The sequence below is a fragment of the Homarus americanus genome, unplaced genomic scaffold (genome assembly GCF_018991925.1).
Source record: "Homarus americanus isolate GMGI-L3 unplaced genomic scaffold, GMGI_Hamer_2.0 scaffold30535, whole genome shotgun sequence".
In the NCBI taxonomy this organism is placed as follows: Eukaryota; Metazoa; Arthropoda; class Malacostraca; order Decapoda; family Nephropidae; genus Homarus; species Homarus americanus.
In genome coordinates this window covers 2,453,025-2,480,596 of record NW_024732440.1, presented here as the reverse complement: position 1 = coordinate 2,480,596, position 27,572 = coordinate 2,453,025, and the positions used below count along the sequence as shown (strand labels likewise).

The 27,572-nt window shown below is 36.9% G+C and overlaps 1 protein-coding gene across 1 annotated transcript in view; it reads right to left on the bottom strand.

The window, feature by feature from the left end:
* LOC121868758 (importin subunit alpha-7-like) overlaps nt 1-23,441 on the bottom strand; it is a 30,508-nt gene extending 7,067 nt beyond the window's left edge. The window contains exons 1-8 of the mRNA XM_042369642.1: nt 23,329-23,441; nt 12,067-12,264; nt 11,364-11,585; nt 9,442-9,662; nt 8,578-8,841; nt 7,930-8,008; nt 5,947-6,066; nt 2,220-2,369 (exon numbers count right to left, since the gene is read on the bottom strand). Coding sequence (XP_042225576.1) covers nt 2,220-2,369; nt 5,947-6,066; nt 7,930-8,008; nt 8,578-8,841; nt 9,442-9,662; nt 11,364-11,585; nt 12,067-12,264 — 1,254 coding nt within the window. The 5' untranslated portion in view covers nt 23,329-23,441. The remainder of the gene's footprint in view (nt 1-2,219; nt 2,370-5,946; nt 6,067-7,929; nt 8,009-8,577; nt 8,842-9,441; nt 9,663-11,363; nt 11,586-12,066; nt 12,265-23,328) is intronic.
* Nucleotides 23,442-27,572: the final 4,131 nt, after the last annotated feature.

The window sequence follows — 27,572 nt, the reverse complement described above, 5'->3', positions numbered from 1 at the left end:
TGACCTATCTTTAAAGCCAAAATTACCATGAGATGATCACATTCAATAAATCTAGTGTTGATGTTGTGTTTCATTACAGAAGCACAAACTAAAAATATGACTTTTTATGCAACCAATCACATTATGCATGTGAATAAAAGGCTAAAGGAAGTTCAAAAGAACCTCTCTTTGGAATACAGACAGTGAACTAGATCTCAAAGGAAGTAAATAAGTATTCTAGAGAAACATTGCTAGAATATCTGGGAGCACAGTGGTGCTAGCAAGCAACAGGTTGGGAACACCGGATTTAGGAAGTTGCTATCATTATTGACAGCAAGAGAACTTTCCCATCATGTGAAAGGATGTAAGCAACTGGTCTAAGAAATTTTATGTTGAAGGGCAGTGAAGCATGAGCAGTCATAGAAGATGACAGATAGGCTTCAGAAAGATGAAATAAGAATGGTGAAGTGGATGTGCAATGTGACACAGAAAGATAGGAAACCTTGTTCAGGGCTAAGAGGGTGATTAGGAAAGGCGAGGGTCCCGCTGGATATATATTTCCATTATTTAAGAATGGATCTGAATGAAAGTTTAACACATTACATAGGTCTATCCAATGATGTTTCCATTCAAGTTTCATTAACTTTGGCTGCACAGTTTTTAAATAGATTCTCCTCAGAATGTTTTATTCAAAATCGTTTGTGTTTTTGACCATAGGAAATATATGCTCTCTGATTATATTTATTTGGTTCACTGAAATGCCCATATGCCAGCATTGCTGAGAAACAAATATAAAAAACCACACAAAAACCACCAAATTTTTTGGGTGATTCCAAGTATTTAAGTCAATTAATTTTTTGATCACACACTGGTAATACCAAATAATGATCTCCTTTGTTTGGTGATTATAATTATCTAGTTATATTTTTAAATTTCATGTGCTAAATGCTTATTTTGAGTTACAGTACTGTATAAGCCTTTGAAGAATTAAAGTTCTTGGCACTTGGTACCCTCCTGATTTTGCATGTACTTGCTAAGAGAGCAAGGGTGTCAAAAGGCAACAACTTTCTCTTTGTTGCTAGATCTAGAACTCGTTAGAATAACCCAGGTTCATACTCTGAAATTTGTCTACTTGCCTGTTAGGTGGTATCAGACTGAAGCATCTTGCTTCAAAGTGTCATAAGGGAAGAACTGGTGATACCAAACACAAGGGACAACAACAAATAAGAAGCCCAATAGCCAAAGGTGTGGTCTAAAAATTACTGAGGAAACTGCATAAATAGCTATTTACCGGGTACACAAGAGATCCCCGGGGGTTCACAAGACGCACAACAATATGGGCTAGTCGAGCACTGAAATTTCACCTCTCAAGCTCACTAGACTGGCTGATAGGTGTTGCCGGATGAAATTTGTCTTGGTTTTAATAAAAAATAAAATACAGCATATAACAATAAAAATCTTCGCCACTTGCTCATAATACTATTGTGATAACACAAAATGATAATCACCAAAATTGAATACTGTAAAGGTCACTATAGGGTAAGGAGTCTATGATTTTTGGGGGGTAAAAGATAATATAGCACATCGTTCATACTTAGCAGTGATGTAGCTAAAGGTTGCCAGAGTTCAGAGGAAGAAAATCAAAGTTTTCCTAATTTTTGGATCGTTTGCTGCGGAACCCTCTCCAAACAGTGTCAAAGTTTTACACAAAGGTAAGGTTGAAGTGGTTCAAACATAAGGAGCAAGGGGAGGAAACCTATTGGGTTAAAAGGTTCATGAGTCTAAATGTGGAGGGAAGGGGAGCAACAATTGGACAAAAAATTAAATGGGGAGAAGTTGGAAGAAATTATATCAGAGTTAAGAACATGAAGAGAGGCTGCAAGAGACAGCACAACTTGGAGTGTTGCCATTTGTTAATCATAGTTAATCCACACAAGCATGGAAAATGGCCGTCATTGATGATGATGATGGTGATGAAAAAATAGGATCCTAAGATGAAATGTAACCTAATAATAGATGTAAGAGATGAAAGTGCTAAAATTTCATGAGTGTTATGATTACATGAATGTGCCAAGATTACTTGAGACTGCTCAATTAAAATAATGCACTAATACATACAATGAATTTGATTTTTGAAGAGTAATCACCAAGTCTTATCAGATGTAAAGTGCGAAATAACACATACACAAATACCAATCTTATCCTATCAAGTAACAAAAATCATATTGATGGTATCTTACGTGCTCAACAAGATATCTAATCTGAGCCGGAGTTCCTCCAGAAGTGGCATTAGTGATGGCCCAAGCGGCTTCTTTCCGAGTCTTAAACTCTGCTTTGCCCAAGATTTCAATGAGCACAGGGAAAATGTTGGCATCTATAACTGCTTGGATCTGTAGAAAACAGAAAATTAAATTACTTTTGTCATTAGTTTGGAATAATGAAGGTCACTAAATGCTTATCAATTTTGCAATACAGGTATCCCTTGAGATACGAACGTTCGTGATATGAAAATTCACTTAAACGAATTTCGTAAATTGACACCACTACAGCCTCACCTCACAAATTCGTGCTAACTGGTATTCCACCATGCCCAAATTTCCGAAAGACAGGGACTTGTGAAATAAGCATCAAAAACATAGGAAAACTTGCTAATCATTTGCTAAAAAAAATCTAATTGTACAATAAAAATCTTTAGTTTCAAACATACACTCCAATGCCTTATTTATTGGACAGTTTTTTAACACTTATTCCACTATATAAATGATGTGGTTCAGAGTTAAACAATTTAGTGAGCACAAGGTTAGTCATAATTTCAACAAATTTCAAATGACATGTCAAAAAAAAAAAAAAATTGCTATGATAAACTGTAAAATTGATACATAGCATATCATAAAATATAATAGCACATGTGTACAAAAAATAGTAATGTGACAGTTCAGCCAGGCAGCCGCCCAGCTGACTCAAGAGACGTGTGGCTACTGTGAGGTGTGTATGCCATGATGTCACAATGGGGTAGGGATTCGGGGAGAACGACTAGACCCCCAACGCAGCTACAGTCCACTGCCTCAACAAATACGTTCATTTCATACACATGAACATCCATGGTCGTCATTTCTCTTATTTTATAGGGTAATATTTTCTTTATTTCTAACCCACATTAGGGTATTGTACAGTGGTCCCTCGGTTAACGAGCACAATTCGTTCCAGAAGGTTGCTCGTTAACCGAAGAACTAGTTAACCGAAACCATTGTTTCAATGGGTTTTTGGGTAATTGGTTCCAGCTCACCGAAAATTGCCTAAAATCAACAAAGAGGTAGTAAAGTACACTTACTTTGAGGTGTGAATAGAAGGCTCCTGGATGATGAGAATTAGAATGGGGGTGGAGGAGAAGGGAGAAGAGAAGGCAATGGGGTGGAAGAGAAGTCACCCCATGGCGCCATTTCACCCATAAAATTTTATTTCTCTTGGTGAAATTCAAGATTATTTTCTTTAAATCAACACTGCACTGCATTATATATTGTCAATATGTAAAATAAATTTCAAATTGACGAATAATTTGCTTGGAAACAAAAAAAAGCGTTCAGTTGAAGAGTCTCAAGCAAGATGTTACCTCCACTGAAAAGACACAGAGACTGACGCCTGTATGGTGTGTTGACAGGCTGTGTGGCGCGCAAAAAACTAGCTTCCTATACTTCAATTATGTTCAAGTAAAAGTCCAAAAATCCGGATGAAAGAAATCCGGACCACCTGAGAATCCGGACTTTTCGAAAACTCAATTTTTTTTTTTTAGATGGCTTTTGTGTGTATGTGCGCATGCATGAGCACCACAGCTGCACAGCGACAACAAGCGACCATGCAGTCGCCACTTTAAAATGAGCAATCAAACTGTGACAATGTACGTAATTTTGAATCCTACTCTTTCCATTTACAGAGTACTGTACAAGCCCATAATAATGGCTCCTAAAGTAGATAAACTTCGTTGTGTGAAGAGAAAGAAGAACACGTTGAAATTGAGTGACAAACTTGAAATAATTAAGAAACTAGAACGTGGTGTGAGAAATACTTTTCTAATGGAAACATAAGACATTGGAAAGTCGACAATTTATGATATAAAAAAGGCAAAGAATAAAATTCTAGAATTCACAGCTTTTTCTTTAAAACTGCTCGTTTTGATAAATGAAGCATGCTATATTTGCTAATGAATAAACTATCAAAATGTACCTGTTCATCTCTTCTTTATTCCTCCTTAATTTGAATTTTAAAAGTACTGCCTGAGAATCCGGAAAATCAGAAAATCAGGACCGACCCAATCCCCAAGCAGTCCGGATTTTTGGACTGTAATGTTAAAATGACTAAAAAATTTAATATAAAACTTTAAAAATTATTGAATAGTACAAACTTCTTGATATTTACTAAAATAGTAAGAAATTTAAGCCCTAGAACCGATTACTGTATTGGCGGACTAATACTACAGCTGGTGGACAACCAAATGCAAGCGAAAACATGTGGAGGGGCGCTCGTTAAAAACTCGTTAATTAAGGGATTGCTCGTTAACTGAAGTTAAGAATCTCATGGTAGGTAATTCGTTCACCGAAATCTTGTTAACCGAGGGATCACTGTAATGATCTTTTTTCTCATATGAACACGGACAAGCGATAAACACTGTAATTGGGGAACACGTGAAAATGCACGGCTTTACGGAAAAACGGACTTCTGAGACACGAATTTGCAAGGTCAGACTGTATTTCGAGAAACGAAAGCTTCCCCCAATTATATAAATTTGAGTCTGCGACAGGAGTCAGCTGGTGCAGCAACCTTGGGGAGAGATGCGCAGAGACGTATTCTCGCTCATTGATCGTAACCCCCTCCCACAAGCCCGCGTCCTTTCAGTCGTTGTGTGTGTAAAGTGATCTCTCTTTATCCGTGTGTATTCATGCCATCTTTTCGTTGTACCTTTCTTTTTAGCATCCAAGCGTTCTGTTAATTATTCAGCTACCTTTACTACACCGGGGAAACCAGGAAAAGTTGTGATTCAAGACAAAGCTGGAAGTGATTAAGTGTCATGAGCATGTTGATGGGCTCACCAAGATTGGGAAAGATCTTAGTCTGGCTGCTTCCACTGTGACCACAATTTAAAAGCATGCTGTGGTGTCCTTGGCAGACAGCAGTGATGAGGTGAACAACCCTCCTCATCTTGCTGAATAAGGCCCTTTCTCAGCCCATCCTTGCTCACCCCCCCCCCTTTTTGTGGTGGTGCGCCCAGCCTGCCCTCCCATAAGATAATTTGGTGATATTTGCATTAGCCGGAACAATTGGTACAGAAAATTTTCGGGAATGAGAGATTTCCGGGTAACGAGGCAACCCTCTCAATGCCGGAAAAAATCCCTCATCCCCGGAATGTTCTGTGATTTTCCGGGTACCGGAAATTTTTCTCTGAATTTCCGGAAAATGCACCTGATTTTCATCTCTCAAACCCCGAAAAAACTCCATCCCTTGAATTTTCTGGATATCGGGAAAATTTTCCGGAAAATGTGCCCCTTGGAAAATAGTTCCCAAAGCCGGAATTTTCCAGAAAATTTTGACTTTGAGAACGATTTTCCAAGAAAATTTCAATTCCGGCTATCGGAGAGTTCCAGATTTTAGGGATTCCGGCTAATGGAGATATTACTGTACATACAAAAGTTACAGCATTTTAATATTTCTTTTTTTGTGTGTGTTAGGCAGTAAATTAGAATACAGTAGATGTGTACTATTTATCATTCGGTTTTGCTCGTTTGTGAACCGATTTTGTTTTTGGGGTATTTTTATCATTGGGGAACCAAACCCTATATTTCCATGTGTTTATCTATTCATGAAATGAAAATTTACCAAACAAATGTTTTTTGTTAGAACCTAACCCATTCATAACTCAAGGGATACTTGTATAAGACATGACAACTGTTTCTAGCAACGTTAATTGTACATCACCTGAGAGCGGTTGCCTGCAGTAATATTTGAGATTGTCCAACATGCCTCTTTCCGGATGGATTCTTTCGGGGATGACAACAAGTGTAATAGACAAGGCAGGGCAGAACAGTTGAGAATTACCTGAGAAAAAATTTATCAACATGCATATTATTTTCAAAATATTCTTCATAAAGTTAAGACCATATGTTTAAAATAATTAACAGCATAATCTCCAATGCAATGAAGAATAAATCACAGGCATTACAGGCGCTTCTCTACTTACAAACCATTAACGTCCCTGAGGCTCGATCGTGAGTCCAACTTTACTCTTGTAAATACTGAATATATGGTAAAAAATTAAGAAAATTAAAGAATGTACAATACTGTAAAACTCAACCCCAATAATAAATAAAGCACATTATTCTACAGCAAATCTTAGCAGTATTTAACAGTATTCTAATGTATAAATTGCCGACATTAATTTTGTACTTTATTCATATCCCTGGTAAGTAGAGGCGCATCTGTACTAAGTAATTTTGCATTTCTTCTGCCCCAGTTCATTGGCCCCTGTAAAGTAGACTAAAAGTATGTAGGCATTACAAAGCACAAAGTTTGAATAACAGACAAAATGTTTCAAGCTGATATGGATTCTGTAATACACTAGTTAATATATTGATAAATACCTGTAAGACAAATACCACTGGGATTTTAAGAACATATTAGAAACAACCCAAAGCTGCCTCAGCATGTATACAGGAGATAAGGAGAGATAAGCTAGTTGAATGTCACACTATGTAACCTTTACTCTTCCATTTTGTGTATGATGGGTCAAGTGGCAAAAAATCCATGAAAAAGGAGAAAATGGTGCAAGACAAATGCAGTAAGTGACAGGAACAATAAAATAAAGGTATGAAGTAAATGAGACAAATATTCATACTTACTGTGTATGAGAATAAGAGGCACATCCAAGTAGGGATGTAGTGTGGACACAGCAAAGGATATAATTTAAGAAGAATAAACTACTTCTCTACAAAGTGACCCATGCCACTATTTTTCTTTTAATGGCCTACCTAAGTATTCACTGTCACAAAGTCACAAGTGAAAATGGTGTTTTTCTTTAAAGCACAATGAGTAAAAAAATATGATTTTTTTTTCTTATAAATTCAAACACATATTTCTGTAAACAATCTACTGGTCTCTAAAGTACTAACCATCACATTGCATATTCTCAATAGATCTATCACTCATTCAATAAATTTATAGGAAATCCAACGGGTTGTGTCATCCACCTTTCAGCTCAATGGTTTATCAACAGTTTCCTTCAAACCATTTTCTATATACGTACTGCACTTTTCCACATATCCTTCAAATCACTCCACCTTTCAATCAACTTCACACATTCCTATTAAATTCATCACATCTCAGGTAATTCCACTCACTCCTCCAAACTCACTAACTCTTACTTAACCCCATATAATCCTACAAAATCACCACCTCTCAGGTAAAAACATACTCCTATGAACTTAATACCACCCCAGTAACTCCAAATAATCCAACAGACACAACACTTCCCATGGTCTCTTTCTAGGCATCCCTTTTCCTTTTCTTCCAATCAAGTTGCTCCCACACACACATTTATTCCAAATATTTCCACTTCATAAGCTTACATCACACATCCCTTGACATCTTTAGACTTGAAGCATTTACATTTCCCACTCTATTCTTCACAATACCATGTCTTGACCCAACCTGTTCATCTGTAGATCATGAATTAATGGATATATATACATTGCACTAAATAATAAAAAGGGAATCTTACAATAGCCAAAAGATATTACAATCTGGAACTAACATAGACACTTGCAGAACAATCACACACTTATATTGCCATAATACAAAACAACAAACATGAGATCATCAGATGGAACTAGGATAGGATTTGGGTTTCTGCCACTATTCCTTTACCCTTACAATCAATGAAGATGGTACTATTGTCTTAATTACCTGCGTTTGCACATCGTCGCCTGTAACAATATTACCAACTGCTCTTAGAGCCGCTGCCACTACACTGTGTTGATTAAACCTGGAATTGCAAGACAAATATAGATTTAAGACACTATCATGTACCATAACAGTACTTTGGTTCCTGTAACTGAGAGGTAATTTTATCCAATTCAATGTCAATTAGAAAGGAAGAAAGTAAAGGTTTTCATTTAGCCCCATGTCTGGAATATGACTGATTGAAAATTTAAAAAACAGGAAAACAAAGGTTTGGACTGATATTATAAGGAAGAAGGCCTTGGCAAATATGTTGTACTGAATGTTTAGTGTGTCTGGATTAATTTAAAAAATATATACTGTACAGTACATGTATATTCAAAAGTGAATTTAAACTGAAGAGAAACTACTCTATTCTATAGAAGGTAGCTTATTGCTCCTTGAAAGAAATTACAGTATACTGTACATATTGTATTTATTGGAAGGATATCTGTGTGTGTGTGTGTGTTATCCAAGTTAAATACCGTGCAAAAAGTGGTAATACTTTCCAACATAAACCAGAACCTGACCTATGTTTATTCTATCACTAATAATATATAATCACTACAGCAATATTCTGTTCTCTTTGAAAGGCATAAAATTTTCATTACTTACATAAGAAGTTCAACAAGTCTGCGACACACTCCTGCATCAATGACAGCCTGAATTTTCTCATTAGGTCCATCACTAAGATAACTAAGAGCCCAACACGCATCAGCTAATACATCAGGATCACTATGGAAGAGGAGTCTGGAGAGGACTGGGAGGCAAGGAGACACGCGTCCAAAGTCAGGAGGTGGGTTCTTCCCCCTGCATAGATTGCTGAGGGCCCAGACGGCATTGCGAGTCATTGAGAGACGAGTGGACTTGCTTAAGAGTCTGGAAATAATAAATCAAAACTTTATTAAACATGAGTTATTGTGCAAAAGTTTTTCTCTATTTACTCATGCAAGGCTCTCATAACAAAAGGGCAAGGTAGCTGGTACCAAGTACGTACAACACAATCTCTGTCTTGTGTTCATTTAACCCTTAGGCCCCGGGTAACGTTCCAGAACGTCCGACTAGTGCGCCCCAGGTGACATTCCAAAACATCTGCCTATTTTCCCACCATCTTTTTTTTTTTTTTTTTTTAATTTATTTATATATATTTTTAAGTTGATTTTTTTTCCACGATTTAACCCCGCAGGGGGGTACTGCCAGCAGCACCCTAACCCGGGGCTTAAGGGTTAAGGTGTCACACCAGATATGCTTTGCCTTGGTATTCACCTTCTACAGCATATCCTTAAGATATTCATCTGGTTTTCCCATGTTGTTCAGATATCACCCTCGCCTCACACATGAGCAGGAGGCCCATCTTAATGTTATATTGAATGAATTAAATTTTTCAGGTCCTGAAGTAAAATATATTTACCAGCTAAACGAAATATATCCACAATGAAAATACTGTACAGTACATAAAGAAAGCATTGAAATACTTACTGTAATAAAGGCATTAGGATATTTTCTGAGAGGACATAATCTCGGCAATCAGGTGAGTCTCCTGCAATGTTTCCGAGGGCCCACACAGCTTGTTCTTGGACATCTTCAAAATCAGAACTCAAAAGACGAATAAAAATAGGGACAGCACCAGCTTCTATCACAATCCGAGTCTGTGTACTGGTGCCAGAAGCTATATTGGTTAGTGCCCAGGCTGCTTCAAACTGAAATATAACCAGTAACTCATTACTGTAGCCCCATTATTATCTTCAAGAGAAAACAATACAGCTTCACAAATTCAATTACAATGAAAACTAGTACTTTTACAGTATTCATGATAAAAACAATACTCGACTGTACTGTATTACACACTCAAGTTTAACAAACATACTGTACATATACAGCATTTAAGTACTCTTGTGATCTTTGACACAAAAAATTAAAATAAACTTTAATAACAGAAATAAAAACAACCAAATTTATATTACACATAATGTTGTATCTTCATGTACAGTACAGCACTCCCTCACTTTAAACAGGTGATGTGGTCCTAAAAAATGGCATTCAAAGGAAACCTCATTTAACAGGTACAAAGGAGGATATGTTCCCGACCCGGTCCGAAGACACCGATACCGAACCATTTTCGCACTGACATAGCACACAAATAATACTTAACCATACCCTCGTACATTAGTATAATTATGTACTGTATATAAATATGCACAGTACAGTACTATGAATTTCTATTTTTATCAACAGGTATATTTTAGTACATTAACACTGTGTACAATATGAAATACTCTTCTAATTTGTATGATTCTCTTTTCACTCTTATTACATTAGGCCCACAGCCACGAGTGAAAAATAATTTTTTTTTATAATATATATATATATACAGTATTACCCCGCCTAACGCGGTTTCACTTAACGCATTTTATCATATACGCGGTGCCTCGCCAGAGCTGAACTTTCACTTAACACGGAATTTTTCATCATATACGCGGGAAGCGGCGCGGGCACGATGCGCACAAGGTCGCCCAGTCATCAAAACATTACCGAGTTCTTCACCCGCCACCCACCACAGCCGGCCCAAGTCAGTGATAGTGATAATTATAGTGAGGATATGGACTTATATGGCCTTTGAGGGGTTTGACAAAGAGGCCCTGCAAGCCTCTGTGGTGGATAGTGATACAATTGATACAAGTGATACAGGTGAGGGCCAATAATCTGCCCTCTGCCTCGGAACCAACCCCCCATCCCCGTGTGCCCAGCCATCTTTTCTACTAATGCAAGTGTTAAAAAACCTAATATTATTGATATTTCTCTTAATTATTAATTGTGTGTGCATACCATCATAAAGTTAAGATAAAATTTTTACTACAACATAGTTGTGTGTCGTCAAAAAGTGGAGTTTGGGGGTCGGGCCAGTCTTATTGGAATCCCATATATATATATATATATATATATATATATATATATATATATATATATATATATATATATATATATATATATATATATATGCTAAGTTATCAGACACCTGACAGTGATTTTATATATATATATATATATATATATATATATATATATATATATATATATATATATATATATATATATATATATATATATATATATATATATATATATATATATGTTGCTATGCTGTAGTTAATAGCATATACCTAGATCATGCACCTACCTGCATATATATATATATATATATATATATATATATATATATATATATATATATATACATACAGTATATATATATATATATTCAATTGTGCATACCCTTGCCAAAGACTGAAGATATGTGTGGCAGGAGATTTTAAACTTGCATAACTTATGCATATCCTTGTGGTAGAGATCAACAGGGAGCTAGTGAACATGCAAAACGTCAATCAGATGATATTACACACCTGTAATGTACAATGTCCATCCCTTTGAAGAAATTCAACAAATTTTGGAACAATGCCAGTCTGGATAACTTCATCTATGGGTGGATTTGGTTCCCTTGAAAGTAGTTTACGGAACTTTTGTGTGGCATTGAGTTGAGCTTCAAGATCATCACTGTAGAGAACTTGCACCATTTCAGCAGTGATCAGGCTACCGCCTACAACACCGCCCTGTTGGTTACTTTCCTGAAATATTAAAGAATGACGATTACATTCTGTGATTCATAAAATTCTTGGATTTTCACTACTGTCAATGAAAACTTAAACCTTCTTGTGAAAGATCTATAAAATGAACCTTATCTGTAGTCACTAAATTTTTCATTATTTCACGTGTTAAGAGTAAGGTCCTCTCAAATATACTGTCATAAAAATAACAAGAGATTGTCTCAGAGTTTAAGAATATCTAAATCTTATCTTTCAGTTTGCTTTATGTACTGTAAGACCTTCTATTATTCTGCACCAATCAAAATGCTATGTTCCTTTACAATATATGCCAAGATTTTAATATAACTATCTATCTGGTAATATACAGGCACGTAACTGCATACAGTACTGCATTGAGAAGATTCAGCTTGAAATTACTTGTAATATTTACAGAGAAGCTATAAATATTTACAACACTGTGACAGCTACAGCACCAGTTATGTACTGTACATCTTTGACTTGCCTGGTTCATCGATGATTCAACAGCTTCATCTTCCCCCAGTCCAGCTGTAAGGTCATTTACATTCCGTCGTTTGGCTAACTGTTGTTCTCGCTTCTGTTTTCTGAGCTGTACACCTTCTTCTTCTCGCCGTCTCCGCATTTCTGCTGAATCTAATCCCTGGTTCTTGTAACGATACTTGTGTTGTGATGGACCTGACATCTGTGAAGTAAAATTTATTTGTAAAATTATTTAGATTGTTAAATGCAACTTGGCATACCCTTTCAATTCACTTACTGTCTTTGTCTTTTATTTACATCCTCACCATACTTTTACTTATCCAACCAACAGCACTTCTCAATCCAGTAATTCTTCACCAAATATGGATTTATCAACCATGGTTTGAGTATTGACATTTAATATTTTTGTACACCTTTTTACCAACAATGATATCCAATTTTAAACATTTGCGGGTTTCAATGGCTACTGCAAGAGATTTCAAACTCAGCACAGCAGGAATGTTGGTCTAGTTCACACCATCGTAAATATTCTACAAATGCCAATTTCTTGTTATTTAACATGTCTAAGTTCTCTTTCTTCTAACCTCTTTAAATCAATTTACTGACAAGGAGGATTACCTGGAGGCCAAGTAGAGGGCCAGAAGAAAGGTTTACAAGCACTGGCACAGATTTGTTGTGATTGGAGGGGGAGAATGACTTGCAAAATTTGTATGCTGTACACTATACAGTCAGTCCTCAACTTACGACGGGGTTAGGGACTGACGACCAGTTCATAAGTCGAATTGGTTTAAGTCGAAAATGCAAAAATACATAGAAAATCTAAAATGGGTGTCTCTTTTTCTTCTCAGCACCACGAGAACTCTCACTTTTACGCTTGGCAGCCATTTTAAAGGGAATTACAAACGAAAATTTTGTCAGTGCACAGCTCGATCACTAACGTCGGGACTCGAAACTACGTACTGTAATTTGAAAAATATTTTATACGACTGCGTATGTCCAGGTGGTCGTAAGTCGAGGAGTACCTGTAATGTAAATACCTGTACACTATAATTATAAAAATATATTTTTGTAACAGTAAAACTAGATTTCTTCATGGTAATTATGTTATTAAAAGTACTGTACCCTGTACTGTACATTATAAAAACTATAAAATTTAAGAAGGCATATGTATTTTTTCTGGAAGACTACTACACCTGAGTAACAAATAATTCACAATACCCAACACAAATCTCACTTGATGTGATTTGGCTGCAAATTCTGTGGCCAGCTTCTATACATCCATATTGTGAACATGGCATACAGCAATGTGATTCAGACACCTTTGTATTGCTGCAGAATTTATCCCTATTTTTTTTTTACCCTAGAGTAAAAAGTTGAGAATATTGAATGCTCAAAAAGAGCATTGCAAATCCATGAGAAGATTGCTGTCGAGGCTTTTGGAAAGACACAAAAAGGTTGTAATGACTGTAAATGTGTAGGATAATTATTTATCAGCTTTAAAAGCTTTTAATATATCATCAACAACAACATTTTACATCCACACAACTTCAACTGGACAAAAATATCTGAAATTGGTGCCAATCATCTGTTGTGTATAAACTAACTTGGTGTTAGTGCTTTGTTGTTGTTTTTTTTCTGAGGTCAGATTGTTCGGTGATATTAGGTCTGGGTAGGTTAGATCAGTTACCTCGGGTAATTGAGATTAAGGCTCTCCTGACCCCAATTTCGACGGGGTGACAACACTGATAAAATTAGGTCAGGTCATAGAGCCAACCACTCACCCAGCTACTGTACTGTACTACAGTTTTGTACAAGTCACCATCATGACACAAGTCACTTCTGATGTTATTGTTATAATGTTATTACTGTGCTTCAACAACTAAGGCCTTTCGGCGTGTAACAAGGTTAGTACAATAATTACACTATTCCATCAACAATTAAAATTTTTGAGAGATAGAACTCTCAGAGTCTGATTTAGATTTAGTCAATTACCATGTTGCCATACATGAGGTTATAGGGTAAGAAAAGTTTAGTATTTGTTTTAAAGATACCTATACTGTGTTGGTGTGATTTTGCCATGGTACAGTTGGGGAAATGTGTTCCTACACTCCCTGTAGTAACCCGTCTCCAAGCAGCAATATCACAGTAGTAATATCACTGTTTATGAATGAATGGGTGTTGGTCGTGTAACGATGGACGTGATTGGTGGATAAGTTTGCTATAGGTCATATAAGTTGGCTGTTTGGCGACGGGTTTCCATGGAATGTAGGAACACATTTCCGCAATTGTGATTTTATACCAAGACAGTACACTAATGTTTTGATACCATGATTTTAGATCAGTTATCAATTTTATTTTACAGTAATTTTAGATACTGTATATACTAGACTGCCCTGAATGCATGAATCACGAAGGCAAGCAACACTCTGCCTGCTTCCCTGTTCGGCGCTGTAATCGCTTCTGCACTTCGCCATGCACAGGATGCAACGGGGTGCCCAATAAACTAGCCACCTCGTGGGGTAAAGTGAAAATTGTAAATGTCTTGGCACCATAATAATAGATGGTCACAATTAGCAGCAGAGCTGGACACTGAGCTAACCCTTCTCGGACAGTGTGATAGACAGAAACACTATACAAATGTCAGAGGCTCAACTATAGAAGAATATTTTGGTAGCTCAGTCTATGTACCATATTTAGACTCCAGCAGATCTTCATTGGAAAGTTGATTTACTGCTGAAACTAAGCAAAATTTAGGCCTGTATTCACTTCACCCACTATAAGAAGATTTCAAGGACTACATTGCAAATATTATTAAATTGGATAAAATTGAAAACTTAAAAGCAGCCACCAGGTTTGAAGTTTGGTCTCAAAAGAAGATAATGGACCTGAGAATCTGCTAAAACACAGTGAGAAGGGTAAAAGCCTGGTCAAGATCAATGATGGCACAAGATTGTTTATCTAGATTGTGCATGATGAGTGTTCACTGGACAAAAATTTGAGAGAATAAACAAGAACTCATTCAAAAAGTAACTGCTAAATTCAGACAAGAACCAAGACACTTGCAGTTTTCATTCCACAGTAGCTCTTGGGAAGTACTAAAAATTATATTAATTAAGTGTAAATTTTCCTTTACACTTCCCTATTTTCTATTGCAATTTTCAAGATTCTCGTTCTTTATTTTGTATATACTGTACTGTACTAATTACAAGTCTCCCAAGTTCCAACCTTGTCGTGAAAATACTGTACTGTATACTGTATTTACATACAATGCAATCCAAAACACAGCTTACAAGTACAGTATGTATTTTTAGGGGTATTACACTTATGGTGCAGTCTATGCAATTTAAATGTGCACATTTTGGTATTAATCTGTATGATTGTGTCTACTAAACAAAGATGTTTATAATTATTGTACACAATAAAAGATACAGGTACTGCAATATGCAATACAGCACTATAGATTTTTCAGGTAACCTCATCTTAATGAATTCATAAAAATTTTATGTATTGTATCAAACTCATTATGCAGTATAGTAACAAGTCTGCTATAAATGAGAGAAAGAGAGAGAGAAAAAATAAAGAACTTTACCAAAACTGACTGTGGGAGCTAGCCTGTCCACCTTGCTGAATGTAGGACAAAATCCCTCTACAATAAAAATCTAACCAAACCATACCTAACTTAACTTTCAGAAACATTAATATAAAAAAATGGGGGAATTTTGTCCTACTATGCATTTGAACTGAAGGGGGATTTGTTGGCGTTTGTACCCCCCTCCCCCCCTGGAAAAATTCCACCAGATGTCCATGTTGCCACTACAACTATCTTTTCATCAAGAGTCCATATGCATAACCTTTCAAGGGTGTGTATATTTATGTACGCTGTACGCCCAGGACGGGGAATATTTCAATACATAGAATACAGAACAGATCACTTAAGATAATGTAGTTCAAACACAGTACATGTAGAAAACAGTTGAGATACAGGGGGTCCCCGACTTACAAACACCCGCCGATACCAACCAGGTCCCATAAGGTCAATTATTTTAAGAATCAGACATGGGTACAACTGGTTTGTAGTATTTTAAAGAATGAGAACTAGTTTGCGTGGTGTAGTGGCCAAGCGGAGCAACACGTGGGGAGTAATGCGTCACCAAGCCATGCACCGTAAGGGCGTCAGTACGCCTTACTCTCACCACAGTAACGTATGTGATTAAGTGCAAACTGTTGCCTTTTGCTTATTAACTCTCTTTTTCTGCCCTCATCATGGCTCCCAAATGCAAACCAGATGCAAGTTATAGTAGTGCATCCAAGAAAAGGAAAAAAATTACAATGGTAATGAAACTTGATGTAATTAAATGTTATGAAAAAGGCGAAACACCCTCAGTCATTGGTAAAGCGTTGGGCTTCAGTCGGTAAACGGTTGGAACAATTTGGAAAGGCAAACACAAAATTCTTGAACATGAAAAAGGATCTAAACCAATGCACCTAACTGAGACAACAAAACAAGGAAGTACAGGTAGATTGTTAATTGAAATGGAAAGATTGCTAGTGATATGGGAGGAAGATCAGCCAGCCCAAGGTTTCATTATAACTTTAATTTTTACATAGCTTTACTGTATTTTATCATTCAATTTCTACTTTTCTCTTAAATTAAGTGATTCAAGATGTATAAAAGGACTTGGTCTATGATATAGTGCACATAGGGTATGTGTTCCGACATAAGAACGTCCTCAAGAAAGGAACTCGTTCATTACCCGGGGACCCCCTGTACTGTAATTAATTTTTATGCACCATTAGAAAGCCGAATCTTTTTTCTTTTCTATTTTTACTAAATTTATATTAAGTCAATAAATATAAGAAATAATAATTACTTGGAGAAATCACAATTTGAATTGGGAGTGCGTATATGTTTTTCCGGCTAGGGAGCGAGCCGCTAGCTTCGTCACAGTAACCAGACAACAACAGCAGCCACAAGTGCACCCAAGCAATGGCGTGAAAAACCTAAACATCATACATGTCCGCCGCACTTTAAGATTAAGCTTAACCAATTGCCTGCAGCCAGCAATTCTAATTTATTTGTTACCTTACATGCTCTTCAAAAACATTTAATCACTTATCCAGATAATATGACTCCTTAAAAATTGTCACAGATTACACAATACCTTTATCTTATGAATTTTACATATTCAAATACGAACCAAGTGTCACTCGAATTATATACAAGATCATCAGACCAATCATCAGCACACTGGACCCTCTACCTGATATACTGTACAAGTTTAATCCAGTGCTAGTTAAAAATGGTGGGGTGTTAGTTTTCTATACTGTACTGCAAGGTTGGCGATTTTTTTTATTACAAAAATAAATAATATACAGTCAACCCTCGCTTTACGCGGTCCCACTTTACGCATTTCCACGTTTACGCGGTACCCTGCCGAACACGGAATGCTCACTTTCCGCAGTGTGTGTACCCTTTTACGTGGAGAGCGGCGCGAGCAGGGTGCGCACAAGGTCGCCCAGTCATCAAAACATTACCGAGTTCTTCACCCACCACAGCCGGCCCAACAGTGATAATGATAGTGAGGATATGGACTTAAATGGACTTTGAGGGGTTTGACAAAGAGGCCCTGCAAGCCTCTGTGGTGAATAGTGATACATTTAATACAAGTGATACAGGTGAAGGCCAATAATCTGCCCTCTGCCTCGGAACCAACCCCCCCATCCCCGTGTGCCCAGCCATCTTTTCTACTAATGTACGTGTTAAAAAACCTAATATTATTGATATTTCTCTTAATTATTAATTGTGTGCATACCATCATAAAATTAAGAAGTTATTTTTACTACAACGTTGGTATTGTGTCTGAAAAAGTGGAGTTTGGGGGTCGGCCCGGTCTCTATTTCAATTAATCCCATATGTTATGTTGTTCACTTTACGCGTTTCTCACTTTACGCAGGCCGCAGTGGGTTCAATTGACCACGTAAAGTGAGGGTTCACTGTATATACTGTATATATATATAATTTTTTTGAACTATTTTTTTTCAAGTACAGTATACTGTACTGAATGCTGTTCATGTCCTGTCTGTCCACTGTTGGTTCAGGCTAAAAGCGACAGCCCAGATACATTCCTGTTCATGTCCTGACTGTCCACTGTTGGATCAGGCTATTAGCACAGCCCAGACACATTCCTGTTCATGTCCTGTCTATCCACTGTTGGTTCAGGCTATAAGCCACAGCCCAGATACATTCCTGTTCATGTCCTGACTGTCCACTAGTGGTCCAGAGATGCCTGACTGAGTTGCCAGTGTTCCTAAAGATAGCATATTCCAAAGCTTACCGGTAATATATACAGAAAAATCATAATTAACTGATATTATTATGACATGACTTTAAATCCCAGCACAAAGTTAAACAAGGAATTTATTTTATAAACCTTCAAATTTATTTTTTGTTAACTATTTTATGAAAAAAAAAAATAAATAAAAAATAAATATTTTGTTCTGCAAAATAATCATTGACTTAATCAATGCCAACCCTGCTGTACTGTAATGAGAAGAGAGTTATGGTAAGCACTAGATACAGTACTCTAGTTCAATACATACTGAACTAAGTTACTGGTATCCCTTACTGCCTACTTTAGTAGATTAACAATTTCAGAGAATACTGTACATACTCTATTACACAGCCTAAAAGCTCTATCCTTCAAATGAAACTTTACATGACATACCACAGCACAGAAGCAAACAATCAGGTTCAGAGAACTCGCAAGTTTTGCTCTCTGAAAGTTTTTCACTGAATATGTAGTTTTATCTTTAACAATTATCCTCCTCCTTGTGAGGGAAAAATAAATCTGAAGGTATTAAATATTTTTTTTAAGATTAATTTAAGGAGCTGTTAAGTATTTACGGCTTGTGGCTCTTCAATTCCACAAGACTTCCTGTTGCTATTGACAGCAAGAGGCTAAATCACTTCTAACTTTGTCCCTACTGAGGAAACTGCCTCCTCAGAGGTACAATACGGTATTTTAAAGTACTGTGGTAGATAGAAAAGATGCTTCAATTCCATCAGAGATAACCAGTCCCAACAAGGGACTCGTGAGAAGAAAAATCCCTCGCAACATAAATGTACCAGGTAATCATTCTTGTAAAATACTGGTTAGCCTACATAACTACTCTTTGGTTAGGAGACAATTGGGCTCTTGTCATTATATACAAGCTGGGATTTCTATTTAGAATTTCAACTTTGTTCTGAATTAGTATTATGGACAAAATATAAAAATCTTTGTGCCTCTTTGTTAAAGTAGAGAGTTTTACTGAGAATATACTGGCCCTAAAACCCTATTTTCTAATTGACCCACAATAGGATGGCTCTGTAAATTCAACAAACTTTCAAGCTGAAACACTAAGCTTCCAGGAACCCGAGTTTGAAATTGGAATTTAAAAGCGAAATAAATTAACTAAAACATCATTCAAGTGGATCCCAACCCTGCCCACAAACTATTAGTACTGTGACTGGGGAAATAGTACTGTATCAAACTAATGATGTTACTGTACATTAATTAAATGTAATCAGTGCTGGAGACAGTCTCATGTCACTTCTTTAATGCCTAGAAAACCCAATGAGTTATCACTGCATGGACTGTTACCACTGCAACACTTAAGCAATTTTGGTGCAATCTGTGTCAAAAATTTATCATATGAATCTATTATCATGATGATTAAACCTACATGTTCAATGCAAATCCACAAATTAATTCTTTAATTATTTTGGGGACAGACAGACTGAGAGTCAAATGGGTTTAGTTACATTACAGCAGCTTCTCCAGGGTCAGGAGACATTTGCCAGAAGAAAAGTTTATAAATACTTATTGTTTGGCTGAATAAATAGCACAATATTGCACATTTCCTTGAATTTTATTTTCCTTTAATAATTTTTATTGGTTAAATATCATTATTGTTTTTACATAGCTTTTGAAATTAATATTGGTTTACTTGCTCTGACATATGATTATACTGGTCACACGAGTTTCACATATTTAGAATAAAGTCACTTTAAGCAAGGGCCACCTGTACTTTTCATATCATGCATTAGAGAATTACCGTCAAGATGCAAGCTTAATAATGTACTGTTTACCAGAACAATGGACTTACAGGCTTAGACTACAGAATAATGAGATTCAACTTCCAGGTTTGGAAACGAGTATCCTCAGGCTTACAATTTGAAAAGTGTTGATTTGTTAGGAATATCAAGCCTGGTCAATGATGTACCTATGAGAGAGATGCATGTAAAGTGATGAAACCATCACTCCTCCCCATAAAAACTTATTACGTATAGTAAGTATCTCACGAGTCTTTTCTCCAAGGTGAGAGCCAGAAGGAAAGTGAATGTCATGGAGGCTAGCTCCAAACTTTCCATTGAAAATTCAGTTTAAATAAAGGGGATGATGGATTGGTTCTGGAGACCATGTGCCACTTCAATACAGTAGTTTTCAAATATACAGTACTATTTAAAAATAGTACACAAGAGGTGATATATATGCTTGTGACTGCTCATTTTGCATTTTGCATCTCTTGTTATTTCACAACTTGATAAGCAAAGTTATGATCTAAATGAGGTTTTTGTGGGAGAGAGAGATAGCATAATTGGAATCCCTTACCTCAATCATGATAGGGGCCCTATATAAGAATTCTCCTAGGGTCCCCAGAATACTAGAGCTGGCCCTGACAGTAAAAGTACAGTACAGGTACTGGACTACAACAGTGAGTTGGATGATGACCAGAGGAAATGCTTGACCAAATCATGTCCTAAAGTAAATAGTTGTTTGTAATAAATTGAATTTTATTTAGATGAGCACCTACTGTATTTCAGTACAGTACTGTATTATACTGCACTGTAATTGACTATGGTTTCACATTATTTCTGGAACTAAATATCTTTTAAAATAAAAAAAATAATATTAAGTATAGCTACAGAGCTTTCTATGAACCAGATAAATGATTATACAGTACCAGACTGGATTTTTGGGGGGTTAATATATAGGACTAACCTGCGGACAAATTAATTGTATTACCGTTTATTTTTTTACATTATTTTCATCAGTGAGTTCTGATATAATAATAATTTATTGTGGAACCCGCCAACACAGTAAATCACTCCGCAGCTCGAGATGCATAGCGTCGACACAGCCGTATCATCTCGCGTCCAGAAATTGCCCGAAATTTCACCATATCATAATAAGTTCTTTCTGTTTAATATACCGGGGGGTCTGGCGTTAAGGAAGTTAAGTAAGGTTTGATAGATTTATTTGGTTAGGTTAGACCTGTTTTTCATACCCACAAATGTTAAGTAACGTTTATTTTTAAAATATCCATTTTTTAACATATTTCCACAAACTAAAACAGTGTCCACTATAATATAACAGAGAAAATCAGGCATTTTAATAATTGTTTTCAATCAATTTCACTCGAGGGTTAGTCCTATATAATTACCTTTTTTTTTACTTGTTTAAGGGCTAGTAAATCATAAATTCTACTAACCCTACTGGCAACTTGGCAAAATTGGCGAATTTGTATCCCTGTTCTTACCAGCATGAAGGTAAAGGATATTCTAGTTTCCATGTTTATTCACTTTTTAGATACAAGTCTCAAGTGAAGGTCATTGGATTATGACCAGTTCATTTGCTGGCTCTATGGAGTTGCTCAATCCAGGATATAATCTTATAAAATAAACCATTTCATATACCAAAATGAATCACCATAACCTACACTACTGCCCTAACTTTCATCTCCAAATATTTAAATTTAACAACCTGAATGTTAGTTTTTACAAGAAGGGCAGCAAGAGTTGTTGACCCTGGTGTGGTAACCTCCAATTATAAAACATTGATTTTCCGAATTTAATTTTTGGTGAAAACTATACATAATGTACTTAGTACTTTCAAAAACTAATAAAATGAACCAACCAAACTTAAATCTCTATGATTATATTTTTGTTTGGAAATGTTAGATAAGGTGTACAGTAGTTGATTTGCTTTGCCCGTTTTAAAAGTGCATGATCACGCAACCACAATTACAAAGTAGTATAATGCTGCACAAGACAATTAAAATCCTAGGTGTCATAGAAAGAACACTTAAAATTAATGTAGTAGATATAGGTACGGCAGCCGTATTGACGGACTACTGTTAATGGTTAGGTTTGGTTAAGTTAGGTTAGTCAGAAAGGTATCTTAGTAATTATCATTGTACAGTCTGTCCACCACACATGAGTACTGTATAAGAATGCTGTACCGATAGACATCAACCGTCGTATCTGTATCCTGTGCCTAAAATTAAGTCTTATTGAGCATGCTTTATAATTGCTGCAACATCATACTGACCAATATATTCCTTCATTTAGAATACGGTAATCCTTTTCAAATTGTTTATCTGATATTTCCATTACTTTCAATTCAATAATATGAAATAAATTGTCTGATTTTAGCAAGAACAAGCCACTGAGTATCTGTACTGTATTTGCCAAATTTGCAATTACCCATAAGTACACAATGATATCACATGTAGTTCATTGGTTTTTATCAATTCACTTAAGTTCAGTAAATGGAAAGAGCAAATCAATTCTTGAAATGGAGAGGAGAGTAGCTATTAGGTATAATTTACTATTGGTATATGGTAATCAATATGCTTACCCAGCTAAATTTATATTTTAACATGTAATCACACCATTATGATCACCTGTGCCTAATATGCGTAATTAAATAATTGTGATTAAATGTCATACATCCTTGATACAAAATATCTTAAATTTTACTTTCTACAAACCACAGTACTAGAGCACCAAAAGAAAAATACCAAACAAAAAGAGACAAACATCATGCAGCTGCAGAACAGAACTAACCTAGACAGAAGTGAAGTGAAATGACGAGGGCAGAACAAAATTACGCTGGCACTACCCTCGAGACACCCACGTCAACCTTGTGTCAAAAACACCCACTTTTTTCCACAAAGAAATCAAAATGACCACTATCCAATCAGAGAATTTCAGAGCAAATCCCCAAGTGTAAGGCGGTGGAGCTCAAACGTGAGTGTGTTGTACGGGAGGTAAGGGTAATAGGATATACAGAGTGAGTGACATCTGCCTTGTGTGACGACAGGCCCAATAGAGTCAAGGCCGGCCATTTATGTTTGTCCTCACGCTCATATAACCTTAACCTATATGCAATAATTAGCCCTCTTTTCTACTTCACCGATTATTCTTGTATTAAATACTTACCTTTATATATTTGTTTGGCCTGAAACTAAACTTAATTAATGTAAAATAATAGATTTGTTTTTATCTATCACTCCTAGCAATCCTGTGGAGTTGTCTCACTGAGGTCTCAGAATCTATTGTTCCAATAATAATTTACACGCTTTTTCAGTAAAACTAAAAGATCTATGAAATACTAAAAATATACTCTTTATATCTTTTATTATAACTCGTGTAGTATCATTATTTTATATTGATAGATAGCAAATATTTACTTAATAATAAGGCTTTACCAATCAACCATACAATTTTAAAACAACTTACCATTACTCTGACTCTGAACCTCTGTTGAAGGTATCAATATTGTGTTCCAGCAAAGTCTTTGAGCTATTCCAACCTTTATATATGTCCTTTTATATGCTTTTATTTTTAATTGAAATCTTTATTATTATTTTCTTTATAATGCTTTCCCTTGTGCAGACGACGAAACACCTTAAGCGGGAATTTTAAAATCGTGTTTAAATACGAATAGTAGTCTGATAATTTGCGTCATAAGTTGGCGACAACCTTAGGTGCACATTCTATAATCTACAGAGCGAATTGATATTCGATTACGTAAGTATTATTAGGTCCGTTCCAAGTAGCTTCCTTTGCACTGCTTCCATCTTCTATCACTAAACAGTATCATTATTCATCACATTGCCTACTTACCTTTTCATTACTTTTTTTACTTTTATCCTCTTCGCCACTGATCGGCTTGTTAGCCGCTTGGGCGATCGGTCACGACTCGTTTCCTTTATATTCTTCACCAAAAGGTCGGCTCGCTAGCCGCCCGGGCGATCGGTCACGTCTCTGTCACGCACTGTTGGCAAATACTGGGCATGCACCGGCTCCTGAATGTACCTGAACCCGCTCCAGTGTTGGTCAAGTCTTCTCTTGAAAGAGCTCACACTCGGTGCCGTCACAACACTTTCTGGTAGATTGTTCCAAGAGTTTACAACCCTCACTCCGAAAAAGTTTGCCCTCACGGTTTTCCGGACTTGCGGCTTCTTCAATCTTGAGCTGTGACCCCTTGTGGGGCGAGCGTCCGCCAGCTCCAAGTAAGGACACTCAACTGAGTAGTGCCTCCTGAGATGCTTATAAACCTCAACTAGGTCCCCCCTTGCCCGTCTGTAGTATAAGCTAGGCAAGTTCAGGCGCTCCAATCTCGCAGGGTAGCTGAGATGCCGAAGTGCAGGCACCAGCTTGGTGGCCCTCCTTTGAACATTTTCAACCAACTGACAGTCCCTAGCATATCTCGGGGACCAGATGGGGTGACAGTACTCCAGATGGGGAAGCACTTCACTCCTGAAGATCGTCACGAGGGACGGACCGTCTAGATATCTGAACGACCTTCTTATAAGACCCAATAATTTATTTGCCTGATTTACCTTCTTCTCACAATGGCCCGAGAACTTCAGCTCATTGTCAACATACACACCTAGGTCCTTCTCACACACAGTCTCAACTAGTACATTTTCTTCATCCCGTTGGGACATATGGTACGCCTCCTTACCGTTGGTACGCCCCAGGTGCATCCTCTTACACTTCGTGACATTGAATCTCAGCAGCCATTCCTTCGACCATTCCTGGAGCCCACAGAGGTCCTTCTGCAGCTCTTCACAGTCCGCTTGGTCATAACTTGGCGTCATCGGCAAACATTTGTATGGAGGAGTGTACAACGTCAGGCATATCATTTATGAAACAAACAAACAACAGCGGGCCCAATACACTACCCTGCGGTACCCCACTTGTTACAGGTACAGATGACGATTTCGTGCCATTAATCACCACACATTGCTTGCGGTCATGTAGAAAGTCTTCTATCCACGCTAGGACATTTCCCCGAATTCCGTACCCTTCACGATATATATTTAACCACTTTCATTAATTTTAAAATCCATTGTTGTAGCTACAACTGACTAGTTTTGTTTGTTTTTTCAATGAAATACGATGTATATATGGAAGTTATAAATGGCTTTACTTACACCGCCGCTAGTCACAAACAGTACAGTCGGTGTTCATAACGTTGGTGAGAGTGACATTAGCGACATTGTGGCCGGCTAAGTCTCTGATTGTCTTTTATGAATTTGTCTGAATCTTGGACAGTTTGTAAGCATCGAGGTACCTGTTCTGACCATTTCTATGGTATTTCATGTGCGGTGGAAGCGGATGGGCACCTTTCATCCCTCCCTGTCAGATTGGATCCACAAGGCGAGTCATGGCAATCTATTGTTTGACCATGATTTTAATCTTTAGAAATTGTTTGATTTTGAAAATTCTTTCTTTTCTAAGGAATATATATATATATATATATATATATATATATATATATATATATATATATATATATATATATAGTACACGAAAACCGTGTTTTTCGAGAACATTTTTGCCGAGACATGCACATGGAAGTGGTTGTACTCCAAATGTTATTCCCCAAAAAATGGATATCAAACACGGGCGTCATGATTTTAATCTGTTGGAATTGTTTAATTTTGAAAATTGTTTCTTTTCTAAGGAAAATTGTGAAATTGTACTGTAGGTGTCTAGAAGAGAAATATCACTCGGAGATTATGTATTCTTCGTTGTTTGTGAGGACTAAGATGGCAAAACTCCAAGGATATATATATATATATATATATATATATATATATATATATATATATATATATATATATATATATATATATATATATGCTAACATGCTTCTGAAATGCTCAATATACATCTTAAAAATACTATACATGAAAACCGGGTTTTTCGATAATGTTTTTGACGAGGCATGGATACGGAAGTGGTGGTACTCCAATTGTTATTCCCAAAAAGTAAAGTATATCAAACACGGGACGACTCCCCCTCCCCCTTCCATTTTTAATGCAATGTAATGCATGGTTATTCAGGTATGTGTCCTGGGCGAGTCTTCCTCCATGTTGTAGTGGATTATTTTCTTTAGGTTTGCATGATATTCGAATAGCCAAACATTATAATGTCACAGATTCTTGTTATAATAGGATGAATTATTATATGAATGAAATTGGCGTATTTCACTGATTAGCCCAATGAAAAAACAGCATTTTGCCAGCCTATTAAAATGTTGTGTCCCCTCCCCAGGGATAATTATTTTGGTGACGCAGCTGATACCAAGGCGCTTGAGCTGAGCACCACAATGACGGATCCAGAGGAGGGTCGTCTCTTTTGGCCTCGCGATAATTATTCACCATACCCGAAAGTCTTTTCAAAGGTACCTCTTGCCCCTCTCTCCTTCATCAGATAGTCCCACGGTGCCTCTTGTCAAGAGGGACTTGTCAGTCCCACCACCCCCCAATCAGGGGCGGAACCAGGAATATCAAAAGGGGGTGGGGTCCAAGAAGTTGTGGGTGGGGGAACATGGCGAGCGCAGCGAGCCCACTCAACTTGGGATTTTTTTTAAAGGGGGGGGGGGTCGCTGTAAGCCCCCCGTTTTTTTTTAATTATGATAGATATCTGCGCATTTTGAGGCCATTTTGAAGCCATGCACACTTGATATTAGGAGATATTCTGAAGTCAATAGTACATACTTTTTACTTTACAAAAATGGCTGAGTACAATACTGCATTAAAGAAAAAGTATTGGAATTTTCTGGTGAAAAGGGGGGTCCGGACCCCCAGGACTCCCCCTGGATCCGCCCTTGCCAATGCCTTGTCATACCCACCATTACTCACTGCCTTGCCTTGTTCACCTACCTTTAACCAGTCATACTCACCACCCCAAACTGTCTTACTAACCATAACTCGCTAACTCATTGCCCTACCCATCACCTACACCACCACTCACTGCTCTGCCGAAGCCTTCAACAACCTTCTCTAACAACCCTCACTCTGTGACTGTAACACCTTGTCCACCTACCCACCAGTCACCACCCTTCACCACCTCCTTGGCCTGCTCGTCTAAACTAGCACTAAGGCAATATCGTTCAACATTTAGTAGTGAAACACTGATACGGTCGGAAACGGCCACACACAAGGGGAAATGAGTGGGTTGGAAAGTCAAAATCTGTTTTTATCATCACTGTGAACTGGAATATGTTTTTGATGAGATTCGAATCTTGCCTAGAAATTGGAATTATTGGGTATATATAAATACATATTTGGGTCTAGACCCAAAGTTCATGTTATTTTACAATACTGAAATTATCTGACTGTCATTCATTATCCAAACTGTATTGCTGAAAATGTTTCTGAATTTGG